Below are 338 nucleotides of genomic sequence, written 5' to 3'. Positions count from 1 at the left end.
GATACGATATATCGGCGACAAGCTCATATCGGCCGATAATATCGGCAAAACGATATATCGGTCGGGCTCTAATAGATACTATATGTCAGGCTTTACAGGGTTAATTTGTGAGCTGGATGTTTTGGTAGGAGCTGAAGGAGCGACTCGTGTCCCAGGACAGGATCGACTCGAGGAGCCTGGAGTCTCTCGTATCGGCTCTGATGCAGCAGACGCTGGCGGCCTGTGAAAACGCAGATATCGCTGAATATCAGCGGACGGTGAGCGTCTGGGAGGCTGAGCTCCAGCAGCTCATTCAGAGAGAAAGAGAGACGAAAGAGAAGAACCAGAAGAGCCTCTGA

At 51.2% G+C, this 338-nt stretch overlaps 1 protein-coding gene across 1 annotated transcript in view; it reads left to right on the top strand.

The window, feature by feature from the left end:
• Positions 1-338, top strand: part of mrps27 (mitochondrial ribosomal protein S27) — a 22,360-nt gene extending 22,022 nt beyond the window's left edge. The window contains exon 11 of the mRNA XM_016451161.1: positions 129-338. Coding sequence (XP_016306647.1) covers positions 129-338 — 210 coding nt within the window. The remainder of the gene's footprint in view (positions 1-128) is intronic.

Source organism: Sinocyclocheilus anshuiensis, unplaced genomic scaffold (genome assembly GCF_001515605.1).
Source record: "Sinocyclocheilus anshuiensis isolate Anshui unplaced genomic scaffold, SAMN03320099.WGS_v1.1 scaffold479, whole genome shotgun sequence".
Lineage (NCBI taxonomy): Eukaryota > Metazoa > Chordata > Actinopteri > Cypriniformes > Cyprinidae > Sinocyclocheilus > Sinocyclocheilus anshuiensis.
This window is presented reverse-complemented; position numbering and strand designations above follow the sequence as displayed.